Consider the following 19,394-nt stretch of genomic DNA (forward strand, 5'->3'; position numbering starts at 1 on the left):
CTCTAAATAGAATCTCTGTACTAATCGAATAATTGTTTTTTCTATAGCAAATACAAATTTATATTGATCTAAAAATAAATTATTAAATCTTTTCTCATGATACATAAATAAATTCCATTGAAGTTACAAACATATGTAAATAAACTTATATATTATATTTAATTTGAATTTAAAAAGAAAACAACAAATATTTGCACGGCCATACAATATTATAAATATATCATGGACAATATTTCGCCTTCAGACGACGCAAAGCATCACTGTGCCTGAGTAGTTTGGTTTGAATTTTGATAGTGACGTTGAGGTCAATTATCGATTTTCTTTCAGCTGGAAATGGTAAAGTTAACTGAGGAAATCGGAAAGTCATCTACCGTATATGACTAGTCATATGAACAATATGAAAATAGTGTAAAGATCATATTTCAAGTATCCAATTGTATTATTTTATATTATATAAAATAATATTAGATTACATCCACAAATTCTCATATGTCTGCTTAAAATTTCTCTGGAATAAAATTTTAACTATGATTTTACCATTGTAAGTATAATTATCAAATTTTAATTACAATATATGCAAATGAAATATTATGCATATTATCTAATGTAATAATAACATAAGTGAAGTACCTAATGCTTGATAATACTAATGGCTATAAATAAATTGTTTTTATCCTATCATTTTATGTTCAACACTAGTAGAGAGGTCCCTTCCCACTCGTGAAAACGATGAATAAGCGCCACAGTGATCCCCTGCACACAATCTTGCTTAAAATGCCTTCCAGGTAATGAAAGGATATTTGTGTTTATTATTGTAGATATACCTATATTTTTATGTATTGGTTTTCATTTGAGATAATAAAATTTATAGAAGGTTGAGAAAAAAATTGGCATTTTATTTCAATTGAAAACATAACATGAAACAATATAGAAAACAATCCGAGCGAATAATAATGGATGATATAGAATTCAGAGATTTAATTAATTAATGCAGTTTATTCTTTTAACTTATTAATGTTAACAAAACGTGTACTTTTATCCTCCATATAATTGATAAAAAGATGTAAAGGTACATCAAATTTCTATAAAAATGTTTCTGATAGTTTATGTGAAAAACTATAAAAGATGAATCTGATGAATAACTACATCTGTTTAGTTAACTGAAGAAAAAAAAAATTAACCATAATCTAACAATTTTTATTTCAAATTAAAAGTGTACTTGTACAGAAGCAATTACATAAGATAACCAGATAACAATATGAAAGCAATTTGTTTTGTTTTTTACTTGGTAACAAAATTCCACATCGACATAATACTTCAAAAACAGTTTAATTAGAGTAATGTTTTCAAAATAATACCTACTCTTACCTGAGAAAAAAAATTGATGACATCAAATATTTTTGTTTTTCAAAAAATTATAAAATAGTAATATTCATTATTAAACCTTTTTCTAAGGGTATGTAGTAACATATTTTATTTATTTACAGGGTGAAAAACCATTAATACTTCCCATTTCATTTTCAGTTTTTTTTTTACAAACTGTCCATTATCTAATTATATCTACCTCATTTTAAGGTATATGTCCATTAACTTGGGTGGAACTGGATAAGGTTTGAAGCAAAGGATTATGGGCTTTTCATAAGATTTTTTTTTCCACAACTTAGAACTTATACATTTTTTTTTTTTTAAATTCTGAACTCTGTAACTTAATAAATTTTTCTCTTACTATACAAATAGTATGAGGTATGTAAAAATTGCTAATTAGTTTTAATTGTTAAACTTCGACTAAAACATTGAAGAAAGTTGAGCAAGATAAATAAAAAAATGAAAGTACAAATAAATTTGGTCCCTAATTATTATAAAAGATAGTTCAAAATAAAGGCGAATAAAAATATTTTTATAGGTAATTCAATTTCATATGTCTTAAGCTAACTGAAAAAAAAATCAGTGCATTGCGGGTGCAAACAGAGGAGTGGAGATTATGCAGTGATCTTTTATTCAGGGAGTGACTTCAAGTTTGGTCGAGCTTCCAATGGCGTCGTCCACAACATTAAAAGGGGTACTTACAAAGCAACAAGTCTCTGTACAATCATCTTGTCCCAAGCTTATAATTTTCCAATCTCGTTATAGAAACCACCAAGCTATATAAAAACATGATAAAGTATTCTTCCATAGATTTCTGGATGGAATATTTTATTGAAATTTAATTAGAACCATTTTTGAAGGCTTGGAATTTATTCCATATTTCTTAGGATTAAAAAATATAAAAAAAAAAAATAATCATACTGAAACTACCAAAAAATCCTTGCTTGTCACCTTCATTCAATTTATAAATTACCATATTTCACTATGAATTAAGAAAAGTTTAAACAAATATATTTTTATATTATATCTGAAGTTTGTATCATTTATTCCCATGCAATTATACATTTTATATTTTCATCTTCATTATTTCATCCAAGTCCAAAAATAAATACATGATACAATAGCCAAAGGGCACAATCTTGTTCTTGCTAATTTTATTTAATATAGTTTCTAGTTACAAGAATAAATTTTATTATTATACCATATATTATATTATAAATTTCTATATCCAGTGATCCAAAATATAAATTTACATAAGCTTCTGAAAGATGAAAATATAACTAATGAAAACAATCGAGGCTTATATGATAATATAATATAATACAAATTTAGGTAAGTTCATTCAACGGCATCATGTACAAGATCTTCCTTTAATTACATACAGAGTAATTTCTGTAGTTTTAAATTGCCCAAATAAAATTACAAATTTGAAATGTAATTGTAACAATTGTACAAAATTACAATTATAATTTGAATCAAAGTAATTTCAATTACTAATTACAGTCAGGAGTATCTACTCACCTGTCATAATAGTAGTCCCTGAAACAAGAAAGAAAATAAATTAGATTTGAAAAATAATATCTACAATAAACATCATATATATTACATATGAAATATCAAATATATTAACTATGTATTTAATTATAGGAAATTTTTTTTCCAAAAATTAAGTGTTTCACTTTTTTGTTATATAATTTTTACATGCAGACAAAAGAAGTAATTAGGCAATGGGTAGATATAAATGTACAATTAAAAGTACTTATATCCATTTTCACAATACATATGTCAATTATAATTATTTAAAATAATTACTTAACGTTTTCAGAAACATTTAGGATTAAGAAACTTAAACTGTGAGTATTTACCGTTGTTGGAATCGCATCAAAATATCCTAGAAGCCAAGATTTACAGGATCAAAAGGTCAACTGTAATATTATCAATAACTTGGTCTGTAAGTATGGACTAGTTGATAGATCATGTACGTTCAGATAAGATACTGTAATATTAACAACCAGAATTTATTAATATTAGCATATTAACTTCTTCCTTTAAAACTGTAATATTTCTAGAAGGAGCAATATCAAAATCGCAATGATAATGTTTCTAATTACATAAAAATTTATATACAAGAAAAATATTGTGTATATTGAATATACATGGTAAATAAAATCGATTTTTTTTTTTTTAAACAGAAAACGAAAAACCGATAGAAACCATTTGAAAGCCACAGGATTCCATAAAAGTAATTACAATAATTTATCTTCTGAAATTTAATGACCGAAACCCACAACGATTTTAATATCTAGATTATAAAATTTTCAGTAATCAAGGAATGAGATATTTAAATATTCGTGTGAGTGAGGAGAACAACTAAGCAGGAAATGTAAGGCTTCTTGAGGAAACCTTTAAAGGTTGAAGGGATTAAAGGAAACCCTTCTGGCAGGCCGCGTCTTAAATTACGGGGATATTTTTCACCTCACAGTACCACTAGAGTGGATTTCCACCGGTGGAATGCAATTTCGTAATTATACTAGCCTTCTCTCTATCACGGGTAAAGGTCCTGTACTTAACATTCTCAAAATAAAATACTGCTAAAATGAAACAACCGCCGTCCTGAGAGGAAAAGAGAATTTGTCGGTAATATTCTGGAAGATTTTTTATTTATTTAATGATATTTACAAATGTATTTACATAAAATACATCCAACAAATTCAAGTAACATCACAATGACATGATACAAGCATGTAGAAAAAATACCCATTAGTAGCACTACAATAATATTTCTATATTAAAAAGTCTCAAAGTCATCTTCTTTTCAGGCCCCTCGGAGGATTATCAGGAATGAAAGAGGAAGCTAGGCTAGAAACTACAGAGTATGGGTGATTAGGGAGTTAATTATGAAAGAATTAGTATCTGGTTCAAACTAGACCAATTACATATGGAACATTAAGGTCTTTATGGATGATTTTATTTGTGACAAAGTAAGGAGCATTTGGGATTTTACGAAGGATTTTGGATTGCAAGGATTGGATACGAGATGAATTAGAAGCTTCAGTGGAACTCCAAAGCTCAACTACGTATGTCTAAATAGGCCTGATTATAGTCATGTAGATCAGTCTTCTGTAACACATTGGAAGTTTAGACTGTTGGTCGAGGAAGTGCTGTAATAGTTGGAATCGATGTGCATTTTTTCTATCTTTTCAGTCTTGTGTAAGGATTCCAAGTTAGCCGTTTGTCCAGATATAGTTAAGGTAGCGGATCTGTTCTACAGTGGTAAGACCAACATTATTAAAATATACTGTAGGACAGTCGGTAGGTTTATAATGAAGGGTAAAGTTGATTGATGGGATTTATTTTTATCCTCCAATTTCGGCACTATTCTTCGAGAGATATGGGATTGGAGAGTTTATGATGCAATTAAAGACTTATTATCAACTAAGATTACGTATATGTCGTTAGCATTATTGGTGAGGATACTGTTAGGATTGGAGATGTCAGCTGTAAAGAGGATGGGCCCGAGGATACTACCTTGAGGAACACCAGCCGACTGAGAGAAGAGGGATTAATAAAAACCATTTTGGTTTACTTCGAATAAACTATCTCTGAGAAAGGAACGGATGATAAAAAAGTACGCAGTAGGAGGTAAGAATTTACGGAGTTTGTAAATCAGTCCCTGGAGCCAGACTCGATCAAAAGCCTGTTCTATGTCGAAAAAGACTCCCGCTCAGTACATTGTATACTCCAAAGAAGACGAGACAACGTCCAACACACGATGTCATTGCTGGATAGTGGACTGGGAAGTTCAGAATCTAAACTGGTGACTCTGGAAGTTAAAACAAAAACTCGACATGCTTAGAATAAAAAATAGTGTGGATGATCATCAAGATCAGAAGCAAGAAAAGTCAAGAGGAGGAAATGTTTTAAGTGAATAAGCACAACATAAGAAGTAAAAATCTCTCTCCTTTCTCACCAAGTTTATTTTGTGAGGACCAAATAAAAAGCATAGTTGACTGAGAATTATTGCAGTTTTCAAAATCGGGGAATTCATGTATTTTTGTCAAAATGTAAGATGTAAACAGTAAGGTAGTGAAGCTCTGGATACATCCTGGTTTCGAAATATTATCATTAAATACCAGTAGAAAAAAAGTAAACCATCTTAAAATTACAAGATAGCTAATGAAGTCATATTGACCTCAACTCTATGAAGCGTAAAAAAAAAAAAATACATTTTTACCATTCTTATTTCCACTAGTTATTTTTAAGGGATAATATAACTCTACAAGACTCAGATAAACTTTGTGATTAGTGGGTAATAATTGATAGCGTCAAAGTAAATATTGACAAGTAATTAACGTTTTACACCACAGAATGAGTAAGAAACAAGGATCATGACATTCTTATTTTGAAAGCAATTGAATAGTTTTTAAGTGAATGAATATCTATTGATATGGATCTAGAAAGAATAAAAAATGGTATATAAATCATTAATTTATTTTTATATGATATTAAATACTAATCTTTTACCAATATTCCCTTTGTATTATTAATTAATCAATCAGCCCTATTTTATCAAAACATTCGTTCTACACTGATTTTGATTGTATGATGGTGTTAAAAGAAAATTTATATAAAGTTGGTATTTGTTAGTTAATCATTAAAAATATTTTAGTAATGTTCGATAAACGTAATTCGAAGAAATCAAACAAAATAATAATAAAATAATGTAATAATTTGTTTTTTGTTATACATACCCACATCTGTGGGGTAAAAATAAGTGAAATAAAAGTAAACATCCAGCTGGGGTTCTTCGAAGTCCTGCTCTTTCCAACATAAGTCAGGGATAGAGCTCGGTCCGGAGTTCCCCAGGCTGAATGTAAATAAGAATTATTGTGTTTAATATGTTATTTTCCTTTGTGATTATTTTTTTTCTTATTTTGTAATAATTTAATTTGTAATTGTAATTGTGATATGAATAAGCTATATTATTATCATTGACTATAAATATAAGACAGAATGTAATGTAACAAGATAAATATATATATAAATTATATACACATATATAAACTAGGAATGTTAAATGTTTTATCTCCTTTCATAGTATATATAGTATATGTTAAAATACTCTCAAGAAATTTGTTGTAAGAAATATTTTATAATTTTTGAAAATGAAATATAAACGTCCATCATGGATGTAATCGACGTTTTCAATTAAAACATCCATGTTTAAAAAAAAAACAATTGGGTCTGTTTATCATTCCTAGTAACTCATGCTGCATAACATATATAGTAACTGTTCTCTTGCCATCTTCTTCATCTGCCTTTCCATAGCAAAAATATATTTTAAAAACATTCTGCTTGTTAACAGCCCGGGGCAAAAATGAGAGAAGAGGGAGTTAGCTCACAAAAGGTCATACATAATTAATTTATGGTATGTCTACCGACACTGAAGTAAAATATATTTTTCTTTTTCGGGACTGAGTGGTGGGATGACCGATGTATGTTATGGGGGAGAATTTGCTATTTAACATTATAACTTTCATTTAAAATCTAACATTCACAGAAAAAATATTATTTTAGACGGTTATTTATCAACTAGTTTATATTTTATTCGTATAATAAGTTCTGTTAATATTTTACTTATTTTAGTAGTAGAGTATAAACATAGTTTTATGTACTTCTCACAGTTTGATTTTGTTAGCGTCAATAAAATGAAGGACTTTTCACTAAAATACATTCCCATGTTTTGAGTAATGCTCTAATTAGAAAAACATTAATGTCGAATTTCATCTCACATATGTCCTCTGCAATCATGCAGATGTTTCAAGTCTAACTTGTTCAGTAAAAAGTTGAGGAAAATCCAAACGAGTTAATTAGGGACTAAAAAAAAAGTTAATCAGGGATCATTAAGTTAAATATTGCACATGTTGTATAATTAAATAAATTTAAAAATTATTGGTAGAAGTAATCTCTTCCTGCATTTTTTCCCCATTGTAACTTTTTTTATTTATTTTTAGAAAAAAGCTAATCAGTAATTCCAAAACCATTCCAAATGTATTCCTTTTTTACTTACTAAAATATTTAATTAAATAAAAAAATATTTCTATCATTGCTTTGAGTTTATTATAGTATATTTTGAAACCAAATTTTCGTGTAATTGCATCTTTTGTTCCCCAGCTTAAAATTCCTAGAAACCTCTTCAAAAAATTCGAATCATGGAGAAGACATTCAAATAATACTAATTTTATATTGCACAAGGTTGCACGTTTAGCAGTTTTCCCACTTTTTCATGTTTTGAGTTTATACCGAATACAATTTGTTTGGGCAAATTTTTTCAATTTATTTTTTAAATGTTTTTTCATCAATTAAGTTCTTCATTTTGGTATTTATTTATATTTAGTTTTAAATTGACTAATTTAATGTAAAACAATGCATTGCTTGACATATAAGTAGTCGAAGTCAACCTAAAAAAAGGAATAGAAGAAGTGACAGATATTCAAAACACAAGTGGAATTTTATTTACTAATGATTTCGGATGACTATGAACAAGTTTCTAGAATAAGCTTGTATAGAGAACGTTTAGCATTATTGTTTTTATAATAGATTCTCAGACTGCATTCTTTGCCTTCATCATCTGACTTAATTGTGATTCGTGGGGATTTTATTTTATATATATACACATAATAAATTCATAATATCTTGTTTTTAAATAAGAATACTTTGTAGAATAATATAAATAATCTGTTTAATTAATTATGATATGCTGATATACATTTAATCAGTTTTACAAAATTTTTACAAAAGTGAAAAGCTAAGCTAAAGAACAGTATGTGTACAATTTTAGGAGTAAGTAAAAAAGGAATTTTTCTAGGAATTTTTTTAAAAATAATCTTTCTATCTTTCAGAGCCTTGCATATATCTCTGACACATAAAATTAAGTAGCCTCAAGACTTTGAAAAATTAAATAGCACCCTTCATAATAGAAATTATGAATTAAAAAAAAAAATATTGAACAAAATTAGTTTCATCATAGCTGTTGAATTATAGACAGAATTTTATTTTTTTAATCAGTTTTGAATAATAGTATATATAAACATAATATATGTTTGAATAAATGCAGAGAGTATTTAGTGATTTTAATTTGATTCAGACAAGACTTGTCTGTATTAACATTATAAATTCAATGAGTTAATTATCACAGGATTTGGGTGTAGAAGTTTTGAGTTTTTACTCCAATTTGTTATTTAAATTTTGCAAATTTGTTAATTTTTCACAGCATATTTTACTGCACAAAAATTCAGACTCAAATCATTACTTATAACACACCATATTTTTTTATGTAGTGCCAATTAAGTTAAAATAAGGTATGCATTTTTGTTAATTATCTCAAAATATTTTCGGTCTCCTATTTCTACTATATGCATGTCAGTTATTATCCTTAAGTTATGAAAATCTTGTCAAGGTAAAAATTAAATAATCAAATTAACCTTTCAGATATTTTATTATGTGTGTTATTAGACAAGCTCCAGCCACTTTCATATTGAAATGGAATGAAACATACAACTGCGGTTGAAATGGATCTAATAAAGCTCGCCTTTGCCACTGAAATCGGACAGAGGACTGGAGCGAGGGCAAATTGACTGGGAGGGAGCTAGTGGTCTAACAGGTCAACAAAAAGTCCAAAATATGGCCCAACCCCCACCTATTTTGCTTCTTCCCGCTGGCTACTGAATAGAGATTTCCCAAGGCGCCCCCTTCCGACTTACCCACAAAGTCAAATAATTCTACTCGAAACTGCTTAATTTATTCAGCAGAGATTAACTTAGAGCAAGCTACTTTATTGTAGTGAAGTTAAAGATTAAAATATGAAATTTTTGCACTATGTGTTATGACCCTAAAATAATTAACCTGCAGGTACAGAATGCTGACATGCTGACTGTGTTCATCTTAAGTTGCACTAAAATTAATTTACAGGAACTGCTACTTCATGCTATCGATTTTTATATCTTTTCTCTCCAAATGGTTTCAACAATTTTAATTAAACTCTCTAAATCGATGTAATCAAAGGTACAAATGAGTTTCTGCAGCTCTATTACCAAATATAAATTTATTGTGAAAGCATTGTTCGAATGCATCACGTTTTAATCAAAGTATTGTCCATCACAAGCCACTACGTTGGAAGAACTCCAAATAGGTTTTGACCGACACAGCAACATTCGGACGAGCATTATTATGCTGTAGAATAATATTTCAATTCTGGTGTAATAACGAGCACGTTTTTCCCGGAGTGCTCAATTTGATTAATTTTGTCCGTTAGAGAGCTCCAGTTGTGGCTTCGCTTGGTTTGAGCAGCTACACGACACCAAACCCACAGCACGGGTTTTTTCCAGTGAATAGTCGGTTTGGCTGTCGATGTCAATCATAGCAAAGTGGTCTCCATAACTTTCTCTTCTTTGAGAAATCAATGATCAATTTCCAATGATTTTAAACGATGTGGAATTGCTTGCCGAGTCACTTTTAATGTAAATACATGTATGAGGAGAATATGGTTGGGGGTGCGGTCAAAATAAAACACAAATAAGTTTATGTAACTTATTTAATCGTGCCAACGTTTCGGCTAGAATTTCTAGCCTTCATCAGAGCTAAGGACAGAACACGATAACAACCAATGATTGTAGAAAATAAAAAATAAAATATAAACAGAATGACATAAAGTAAATAATTTCACAGAATGGAATTGATAAAATAAAGATATGAGAGTGGTGGAAAATAAAATTTATAGAAGGTAACATAACATAAATAAGGAAATAAAATTAATTGAAGTTATATAATGTAAAGAAATATGAATATAAAAGTTATTAATAAATTAAAAATTAAAATTATGGAAAGAAGAATAAAATTCAGAGAAAGAAAATATATGTAACCATAATAATAGATAAAGAGGGAAAATATAAGTAAAGTTTAACAAAAGAAATGAATAGAAAAAAAAATATTTTGGAAACGACAATAATAATATATGGTGAACAAAACTAATAACGTGGGTAAGGAAAATTGAGAAAGGAGGGGGGCGTGTAAAATAAAGATAGGGAAAAAAGAGAATAAAACGAACCTTTTAGCTTGAAATCTAACCGCCAAGTGGTTTCTGCGCCGAGAACGGCCAAACTCCAAATTAAAAAATACTTTCAAGAATGACTAAGTGTTTTTAATTGTAAATATATGTCATTTTTGCGTTAGGAACGAATCTTCTTCAAATAATATTTCCGATTCCGTTTCTTCATACACTTTCGGCTTTCTACAACATTACTTGTCTTTCACTTTTTTTAATTCGCTTTTCACTACATTTTCTCTCACTTGAAGCCGCCTCATTGTATATGTACCCTAATTAAAATAAAGTGATATTTAATATGAGTTAGGTGTTATCCTCATCGAAATAATTAAACCGGGCTTGAATACGGAATTCTCAAAAAACCTTGTTTTGAAAAACCTTTAACTTTTTTGAAATAATTAATTATCTCTCTTTATTTGAAATAATTAATTATCTCTCTTTATTTGAAATAATTAATTATCTCTCTTTATTTGAAATAATTAATTATCTCTCTTTCTCATTATTTGCAATAAAATAAGAATATGAAATATGAATGAATTTGATAATTAACAAAAGGAAATTAATATTTTGTAACATAATTAATTGATAAAATTAATATATTAAAACAACCATTGAACAAAAGAATATAGTAATAGAACTTTTTTACCAGATCAATGCACGTAAATACAGGAGGAGTGTCACATGAATGAATAACAAATAAGTGTCGAATTTAAAACGATAAATGTTTTCAACTCGGTATTTTAAGAAAATAATGCTAATCTAATTTAACATTAAACTCATGTGATCGCAAAACAATAATTACCGATTAATCGATTCAAATAATTCCAGGCATCTTAATGTCATCAAAGGAGGCAAGTTATTTGTGTCCCTATGTTTACAATATGTTTGTATTTTTAAAATGATTTTTATCCTCTTTTATGAACATTATGTTATTTACAACCGCAAACCAAACAATGCAAAAACTATATCATGACAGATTTAAAAAACTGCATTAACAAACAGAAAAGTTTTCTCATAAAAATGTTCAAGATCTATCAACTCAAATCACTAATTATTTTGCAAATGTTTGTTCCAATCACCCCAATATTCTGATGAAATCTATAAAACTATTTGTAAAGCTAGTTTCTCCTTTTATAGATCTTGTTTTTTTCCTTATTCTACACCAGTAGTAGAACTACAAATAATATCAGAAAATAGTCAGGATTCGAAACAGAGATATCAAAGAAATCACAAATAATCAAGAGGGGTAAATTATAAAGAATAAAAAAATATCCTAACAATTGAAGTATTGTTTACATATGTCTTATTTTTTGGATTAAAAAGATATTGTTGGATCTTAAAAATTTGTACATACAGTATAAATTATTTTATGCCAAATGTTTAAGTAAGGCGCCCTCTCACTTCTGAAAGGAAGTTCATGATGCCATCTGGTGGCAAAGATATCCAGTACGAAGCCTGGGGAGCCATCTTGGTCCCCAAACATAGGTGTCAGTACCAGATAAGAAGCTGTCGTGGCCAGTATCAGTACCAGATAATAAGCCGTCGTGGCCTGTACCAGTAAAGCAGCCACCCTGACCAGTACCAGATAATAAGCCGTCGTGGTCAGTACCAGATAAGAAGCCGTCGTGGCCAGTACCAGTACCAGAGAAGAAGAGTTCAGAACTCTTCAATAAGGTCTCTGCTCATAATAATGAGAGAGTAAATCCTTCGATTCAGGCGAAAGAGGCGACGGCGGCAGGAGGATGAGCAGAGAGAACCCCACTTCCATATTCACTTGCAAATTAGAATCAACCTTCAAGCTCCATAGAATCCAACAAGTAAAATGTAATATTTCCATCAATTAATGTAATAACACTAACCAACTAACACATTGTAAATATTGTGTTCAAACCATTCAGAATAGAGGTATTTTATTTTAAAGCATATGGTATAAGTTATTTAAATACAGTCCACTCCATCAATACCAGTAAATTATCATTATTACCATTATAAATCTGAACCAGCTTACCAGTATAATAATTAATTTGGGTAATATCCCCCAATTTTTACTCAGGGGAATACCTAAATTAAACACCAAATAAGGGTAATTTAATGGGTTATGGATTCCTACTATCATTATCAAATATTAATATTTTTAATAAGCAAGTTTATAAAATTACAAGGATTTAAATGAAAAAAAAAATACCAAATTTTAACATTGCTTTTGCTACACTAGGCTACTGGTGGAAAATTTTAGGCATTCCAACAATAGGAATTTTCCTTATTTATAGGAGGATTCGCAATCTAATCACGCTTATTTTTCTACCTAATTGACAAAAATATTTTTTTATATATATATAAAAACATTATACTAGAATTTAAATAGAAAAGTATTGATCTAAGCTTAACTGTGCGGGAACTAGAGTACTGAAAAAAGGTTGCGACTGGACAAAGGTAAATACAGGATTCCTCTAATTGGTGTTTTTGTTCATCCCGGTTTCGAGCAGAGACTCAAAGCTTACTGAAAACTTAATTAACGACCGGTAAACACAGCAACTCATCGATAATGCGTGCCTTAAAAAGGATAAGTGCCAAATTTTATAAATTCTAAAGTTTTCTAATAATGTAAATCGAAATTAATCAAAAAATTGTATATAGCAGTTGAACTGATATAGTGATTGGAATACTTCAACTTTTAAAAAACAAAAATATTAAAATTTATAGACGCTTCGTCTACCAAAGGAATTTTATTTAATAGGCTCCTACAATAATTTCCTTCTTGTATTTGTCAAACAGATCCCTAGTCTAGAAATTCAAATTTAAGTGAGTAGCATGGAATCATTATAATTATTTGAATCAATAAAAAATGCAAACGATAACCGCAGGCTCGGTCCTGACACCTCTCATTTTTATTGAATAATATTACATTCTGTATTATATTTATATAAAGTGGTAATAGGGACCATAAAGTTCCCTTAATATATAAAAAAAATGTATATATTTGTAAATATGATGGGAATATATTTACAAATATATAAATTAAATTATAACAAAATAAGAAATAAAAACAAATCATAATTAAGAAAAAAACAAAGCTAAACATAAAGGAATATCTTAAACACAATTATTCCTATTTACAATATTTACATTCAGTCTGTGGAACTCTGAATCGACCTCTTTACCCCATTTTTGAAGGAAAGGGAAGGACTTCGGAGATCCCAGCACTTCTCTCTCAACCACACTACTGGAATTAAAAGTCAGTGGAGAATGAATGAGGGCGCTAGTTAGTTTTTGGAAACTCAGTTAAACCACGAAGTACCATGGAACGTATATTATTTTAACAACATATAACAATCATATTTCAGAAACAGCCTGGAGATAAATGCTCACAGGACACTTCTTAAAGTACAACAAAGTAGGACACCCCTACTGGGTTAATGTTCATCTAAACATCCTTGAAGTCAATATGTTAAAGCAGAATTGATTACTGGCTGGCATTAATGTATTTTTATAGGAAGCCATTGTGTAGAAGCCTTCGGCTATATCACTGGCTGCAACTACTGCCTCTACTGCTGTATTAGTTTATAGGCAGCTTTATAATACAAGAGCCGGGAAGAAAAAACGGCAGTTGTCACCCCAATTTTTGATTACTTTAATAAAAACTATGTATTATTACTAGTCAAAACTGATGGGTCTGCCAAGAGTAGGTAGGGGGAATATAAACTGGGAATATAAATTCAAAACCTTAATTTTTCATTCGGAGCTCTATATCTTTAAAAATAACACCAACACTAGAAACCTTAAGAGAACATTATTTAAAATAAAGTAAATTTGCTGAAATAGTAGCTCTAATAGAGCTATTTACGTTCAATGGTTCTCGAGAAATAGCTTTAAAAACCAACATTTCATAAAAATGTACTGAAATATCAGTAGTTTAATGTACTATAAAGTAGTTAGTGACCTTTACCTTTGTAGGAATATTAGTTTTCATGATATTTTCTAAAATAAATTGATTTATAGTTGTTAGGACAATAAGTTTTATTCATGAGAAACTTTATTTCAGAAACCATAGGACGTACAGATTTCTTTGAACAGCGTTCAAATTAAAGCTAGTTAAAGTTACTATAAAATAGTTAATAATGTCTATCTTTGTAGGAGTAGTAGTTTTTGTACTATAATACTATTGATATTTGATGAAATAAACTCACAAAATGTGAATTTCTAGTTGTTCGTATAAAATGTTGTTTCTTTGAAAAAATATATCTCTAGACCCATAAGACGCATATATGTCTGCTAACACTCAAAATAAAGGAAATTTAACTTACTATAAAGTAGTATATGACACTTATCTTCGTAGGAATAGTAGTTTTTATGATATTCACATATGAATATAAATTTAGCAAATGAAAATTTGTCGGAAGAACTATAAATCAATGTATTTTAGCAAATTTCATTAAAACTACTACTTCTACTAAAATAAACGGCATAAACTACTTTATAACTCATTAAACTAGTTTTAATTTGAGTGGTAATAGACATCTGTACGTCACATAGTTCCTGAGATATAGATTTCTCAACATAAATTAACTAACTACCGATATTTCAGAACGTTCCATAAAACATTTTTATGAAATCTTGCTTTTTAAAAAACTATATCTCGAGAACTATTGAACGTAAATAGGGGCTTACATTTTAGCAAATTTATTCTACTTTAAACAATGCTCTCTTAGATTTTCAATTGTTGTTGGTAGCTGTAAAGATTTAGAGCTCCAAATAAAGAAATAATTATTTTTAACGTTTTGAAACAGCAGCAATTTTTTATTCCCCCTACCTATGCTTGGCAGACTCATCAATTTTGACTAGTAATTATACCTAGTTTTCCATTAAGTAATCAAAAATTGGGGTGGAATAACAGTCTTTTTTCTCCTCTTGGGCTCTTGTACTATTAGGAACAGTTAATTAATCACAAAGCTAAGAGAATTTCAACAGATCAAGAGGAAATTTGTCAAACTGTGTTACAAAACATGAAGAAAGCAGGAAAACCCTGATGGTATATTTTAAAAAAAATACAAGCGTTTAAAAAACAAAAATAAACACTAATTAAATATAAAAGTATTCCGTCTCCTTAATAGAAGTTTTTTAGAAACAAAACAGGGTCGTTGTACAGCCAACTAACGGTTATGGGTTCAAAAACCTTAAGCAAAGATAATGAAACAAAAACGTCCCTAAACTAGCATTGAACAAGAAAACTTGATTCAGGTGCCGATCGTTTTCTGAACCGAATTGAATCGTCTATTTTCCGATACTCTTATTGTGCCTGTAAGCAGTAATTAGGTTGTTAAAAGTTTTTAATTCATTATAACTTTTAATAGAGGAAACTGTGAATGTTTGTAATATAATCCTCGACTGGGTATCGTTACATTCGATATTTTCAATTCTGGTTTATGTTGTTAGTCTCAATTCTTTACAGCAGAGTCAGTTTTTATTAAACTGTGTTTATTGTTACATTTTTACCGTATTTTCAACAGAGAAAGTGGGAAAAATTAAAATTCTGTATTCGTAATATAAGTTTTTATATAAAGAGCAAAGAAATATATTTTTATTTCAGTGGGAAATTCTCATTTGATCATATACTTTACATTATTTAAAAGATTTTCTATATAAAATTTTGTAAGTTGAAGGGAGGTTGATTTTACATTTAAGTAAAGAATTTTTTAGACATTGAATTTTTTGAGGTGTAGAGTTTACTGAAAACTGAATTCGAATTATCATGTTTCTCAAGATAGTTAAAAAATCATGAACTGTTGATGAAAGCAAATCTGTGTGGTCTAAAGAACTCAAATATTAATTGAACTGTTTATCATTAACCAACATGTTTCCCCACTTTGCAGAGTTAAAAGAGATCCAAACAACTAAATTAATGAAACAAAGTAAGATAATAGATAAACTAAAAGTAAACTAAGGTATGATTTAAAATTTTGAAAATTGAAATAAATTTTAACAAATTAAATAAAACAAAAATAAGATGTAAATTATAAAGTATAAATAAACAAGAATCACGAACAGGTATATGATAATTGTGTAATTCATTTTTGCATCCTTTCTAGCCTGGACGAAGTCCTGCAAAGTGGGGCGAAATTTTGGTTCATAATAAATAGTTTAATTACTATTTTGACCGAGCCGGGCCATCTTTCATTAATATATTGAACACGGTCAATTAACAATCTTCCAATAAGAAAAAATATTTAACCCCAATTAGCAGCAGCTTTAGTAATATATCCGAATTTCACAAGCTAATTGAAGTTTGTAAATATGAAGTTTGTACTGGAGTAGAAGATCGGCCAATTATCTGTCAAAGGAAACCAAACGCCTCCAATTTTCCCTTTGACTTTCCACCTCCCCCCTCTTCTGCGAGAGCCGAAATTATGCCAACAAAAATATTAAGCGTTTAAGGCGAACGATAATTAGAAGAGGAAGGAAGTTGGGGCCTTGTGTAAGTTGGATTATTCACCTAAACTGATACCGAAAGGAAAACCCGAGTTGTCGACGAGTTTTAGCTGGTAATGAGAGGTAACAAGTTTAGCAAGAAAGATCTAATCCGGTAGCCTAGTCAAATAATACCCCGGCTCTAGGGATTAAATATTGACTTAATCTCTTGGCCAATCCGACAGTTATTAACTCAATATAGCATCAAAACTAACCAAGTTTGGCCAGTAATTGACCTCAGTCCATTAGTTACGTAATCCATCCTATAACATTCAAAACAGGCAAAGCTGGCAACGTGCATGATTAACTCCAGGTTCACATCTTTCTGATAAAAGATGGGTGGCTAGTTTGCAATGCTCATATCTCAATGATTGGTAATCTGAACGCAATTTAAGTATAAAGTCATTAGAAATAAAAAATAAATAGGACATGTATGAGATAAATTAATTTTAATCTGTAATGAAGCAATTGAATGATTTATTGAAATTACAGTTCAAATTTTTTGGAAATAATACAACGATTTTTTTACACAATATCTTTTTGGGGGAGGTTTATGATGTAGTCATGTATTACCACCTTAAGTCTGAACATACACTCACAAATCCTTGAAAGTTTCTTCAAATAATGGAGGTTTTGAGGCCACTCGAGGCGAGAAGCTAAGACATAATCTTAGCAACCTCATAAATGCAGGGGCGCCAGTTCGTTTTCTGCCTGGGTGTGTTCAATTTTATTCTATGGTGGTCCCATGGAATGAAAATTCGACCATATCATGTTGGTCAGAGTAGGTTGATTACCTGTAGGATAACACTCCCATCTTTTATATGTCATAAATGGCCAGGATAAAAAAAAAAAAAAAGGATTTCGAAGAAGATAGATTACTTTTTGCTCAGTTATTTAACATACCAGAAGGTATTCTAGCCCCCTTTTCCTTAGTCATTTAACAATACTCCTTATTTTCCTTCTTATCATCACACTCAATCCACTTAAGAGCAGTTTAACGCTAAGCACTCACGTTCCCTGGCCGAAGCACCGCCGTTCTTACCCCTTCAGAACTCAGTACATACCTTAAATTACAAATATTAGAAAGATGGCAGGCCAATTGGGATGAAAGTTCACCGAGTAAATTAAAATGAATCAAAAGATCAGTAAAACAATGGTCGACATCTTACCGCAACAGCCGCCGGCAGGAAGTTGTTCTAAACCGCTTGAGAATAGGTCATAGGTACTCTCCTCACGCACTCTCACCTGATCAGAAAACTGCCACCTCCAACGTGCAAATATTGTCAGTCCATTCTCACGATTAAACATATTTTAGAAGAACGTGCTCACTATTTCCCAACAATAAACAGGATAGGACTGACCCCAAATTTATTAGAAGCTCTCACATATGAGGAAGCTAAAGTTACAGTAGTGTTTAAATTTTTAAAAGCACATCGCCTTCTTTCCAAATTATAACTCCTCTTCGATTTTAATTTTTTTTTTTAAATTTATTATTAATTTTTACATTTGTATGAATCACCTTCGTTTGAAGTGTCCACAATCACATGGGTGGGTGGGAGAGTAAAGGGGAGGGCGTGCGTGCATGTGTTGTGTTTGTAGCTTCATTGTGATGGCATGCCATGGCAGGCCTTGATGACCAAAGGGGTTTACGACTTTAAGCAACAATAAATAAACAAACAAACGCTAATGCAACTGTTTTTCAATTCGTTAGTGACTTCTAACGACTTATTAGTTCAATTAAGTGTTAACTAAATGATAACCTGAACTGAATTAACATATATTTATGGCTTTGAAGTGATTTGGTTAAAGTCTCAATTTCGCAATTATTTTTTCTCAATTTATAATATTACTTTTTTTTTCTAGAATTATTAAGTAAAATCTCCAAGACTCATACATTTTGTGGGCAAAATATGAATATTTAAATGGGTTTGATTAAAAGTAATTGTGAAGTTAAATCAACTAAATTTTATTTGTTTGTATTTCAAGGATCTGAAAATGAATCACACCATTGTGAAAGTCAATAAATACATTTTTTGAGGTTGATAAAATATTTAAAAATAGCCTACAAATGGCCGAAATATTGAGGTTGTGATAATGATGTTCTAGGGAAATCAATAGGTGTATTACATTGTCTAATCTTTCATCTATCCATTTGACCTGATTTTTTTTTAATGGGTTACCATCCCTGGCCTAGTATTATTATATAGAATGTCCAGAAAGGGAAAAAATGCTATTTGAATCTAAAATATATTAAAAGTCAAAGTTGTCATGAAAAATAATTTCTTTCTTAGCAATAGTTATTGACAATTATTTACCAAAAAAATAGTATATAAATGGCATAAAAACGGGTGGAGAATAATTTCCGCTTTGATTGAGGAAAGCGGAGATACTGGGCAGAATGGGAGCAGGAGTACAACTCTCTTCCTGGAATTTTCTATGGAACCCTTTTTTAAAGCAATTT

The 19,394-nt window shown here is 29.8% G+C and overlaps 1 protein-coding gene across 1 annotated transcript in view; it reads right to left on the minus strand.

Annotated features, from left to right (window-relative positions):
• The window catches only part of LOC106682328 (RNA-binding protein Raly), a gene marked incomplete at its 5' end in the record, with an annotated part of 423,435 nt that overhangs the window by 182,258 nt on the left and 221,783 nt on the right, over positions 1–19,394 (minus strand). Inside the window, 1 exon segment of the mRNA XM_067052969.1 lies at positions 2,887–2,904. Within this exon segment, the coding sequence (XP_066909070.1) occupies positions 2,887–2,904 (18 nt within the window).

The sequence above is a fragment of the Halyomorpha halys genome, unplaced genomic scaffold (genome assembly GCF_000696795.3).
Source record: "Halyomorpha halys isolate HHAL.00 unplaced genomic scaffold, Hhal_1.1 Scaffold23.1, whole genome shotgun sequence".
Lineage (NCBI taxonomy): Eukaryota > Metazoa > Arthropoda > Insecta > Hemiptera > Pentatomidae > Halyomorpha > Halyomorpha halys.